This window comes from Cyprinodon variegatus, unplaced genomic scaffold, assembly GCF_000732505.1.
Source record: "Cyprinodon variegatus isolate N-32 unplaced genomic scaffold, C_variegatus-1.0 Scaffold899, whole genome shotgun sequence".
Lineage (NCBI taxonomy): Eukaryota > Metazoa > Chordata > Actinopteri > Cyprinodontiformes > Cyprinodontidae > Cyprinodon > Cyprinodon variegatus.
Genome location: NW_015151352.1, coordinates 128,743 through 130,533, shown reverse-complemented (window position 1 = coordinate 130,533; position 1,791 = coordinate 128,743). Strand labels below are relative to the sequence as shown.

General features: G+C 34.9%; 1 protein-coding gene across 1 annotated transcript in view; it reads left to right on the top strand.

Annotated features, from left to right (window-relative positions):
• The window catches only part of mlkl (mixed lineage kinase domain-like), a 23,430-nt gene that overhangs the window by 17,458 nt on the left and 4,181 nt on the right, over positions 1-1,791 (top strand). Inside the window, exon 9 of the mRNA XM_015397960.1 lies at positions 27-70. Within this exon, the coding sequence (XP_015253446.1) occupies positions 27-70 (44 nt within the window). The remainder of the gene's footprint in view (positions 1-26; positions 71-1,791) is intronic.

The window sequence follows — 1,791 nt, the reverse complement described above, 5'->3', positions numbered from 1 at the left end:
TAGCACCAGACTTTTTGACATCTCACTTTCGGTTTACAGTTGTTCCTGACTAAGGACACGATCTTCAAAGGTTTCAAATAATGAGCTCTAAATAAACCCAAAAACATAAATGTTTAATATGTGGGCATGTTACTTGTGATTGATTAGGTAATAGATAGCACTTGCAAAACCAGTTCAGAAACCCCCATATTCACTGCGAGGAATTTAGTTCTACAAAGAAAAGTTAATTGCAGCCATTAAAGGAACAATAAAGGAAATTCCTCTTAGGGAGGCACCAGTTCATGCATCAAGAACATTCCTTTTGTTTACCATCATTGATGTCCATCCTCCATGATTCTCTGGTAGCCGTTGTTATTCAGCTTCGTTTGTTTACAAAATGTCAAAAGTTCAGTCATTGTATTTGTTTTATTTTGGTTTAGCTGCATAAAGAATGTTTCCCTCTATAATAATTCAATCAAGTTCAATTTAAAAATAACCAATTAATCCCGAACGGAAATTAAGTCTTGCAGTAACTCATAGACAGTTTGTAAACAAACCCATTTTCGACCTGGAGCCTCTTTTTGAAAACTTGTTTAACAATCTTCTGAAAAGGGGTCCTCGCTACTGCTGTCTATCATCATTTTTACTTTAAAAATTAATTTGTCTTTATGAAATCATCTCAAGATGTTGAAGAGCTGCTCCCAGGTATGAAAAAAACAACCAAAAATAAATCAACTTGCATTGGTTGCTATGGTTATGGGTCATAACAAGTGTCCAAAAAGGAAGGAAAGATCAGTAATAATCCTTCCAGTTTTACAGCATTCAATGCAAAGACAAAAAAACAAAACAAAAAGCTGATCCACAAACAGAGGAGTTAAAAAAATAAAACATGAGAGTTGAGCTAGCTTCTCCAACATGCCGCCGCCTAAAGTAGCGCAGTGCTGGAATCTGTCCCACACAGACATCAGTCTCCTTATTCACATATGCAGCATATTCATTGTCTGTCATCGTACCATTAAATTCTTTTGGCTACGACAACAGAAATCTCTGTGTGAGTTTGCACATGACGTTCAAAAATGCAGAACAGAAAACTAAAGCTCTTCCTACAACCAGCTTCAGCTGTGATGAATCGCTTTGCGCCACATTTTAGCTTTTTTAAATTATCATTACACATTCACAAGTACAAAGTAAAGAAATGAACCCTCAGTATTTAACCACTGATCTCTGTTTATTCACTGGATTGGCCGTTGGAAATACGGGGTTGAAGTGAAGCCACCAGCCGCCATATTGGTACTCCCTAGTTAGACAGGTCTCAATGTAAACAATCGGTGCGCTACAGCATCGAACAACCATGATGTTCTCATTTCCAAGGGGACTGAAGACATTTAAAATAAAGATAAATTCATCACTTTGACACAGACTGGCTGTTACATAGCATCAGTAGATTAACTTTAACTTGGAATAAATAAATAAATAAGCCCATCACATTGCATAGTCATTATGAAGTCTATAAATCATGTAATACAACATATTATACAAATCCATCAGAATGAAAATTAATGTGTTAATGGAGCAGAATAATACTGATGAGCCAATAGTGTTAAATTGATGATGAACATGTAATATACATGGATTTGTCATTATTACAGTACATCTTGCATATAATTTTAACATTTTACATAAAGACTGAATATAAATGTTAATGCTTTTAGTATTTTTTTCTTTGCAGATTGTGCATTAATGATGCCTTAAACGTAGGGCTGGGTGATATAGAAAAAAAGCTTATCGATAAAAAAAAATGCATATTGATCG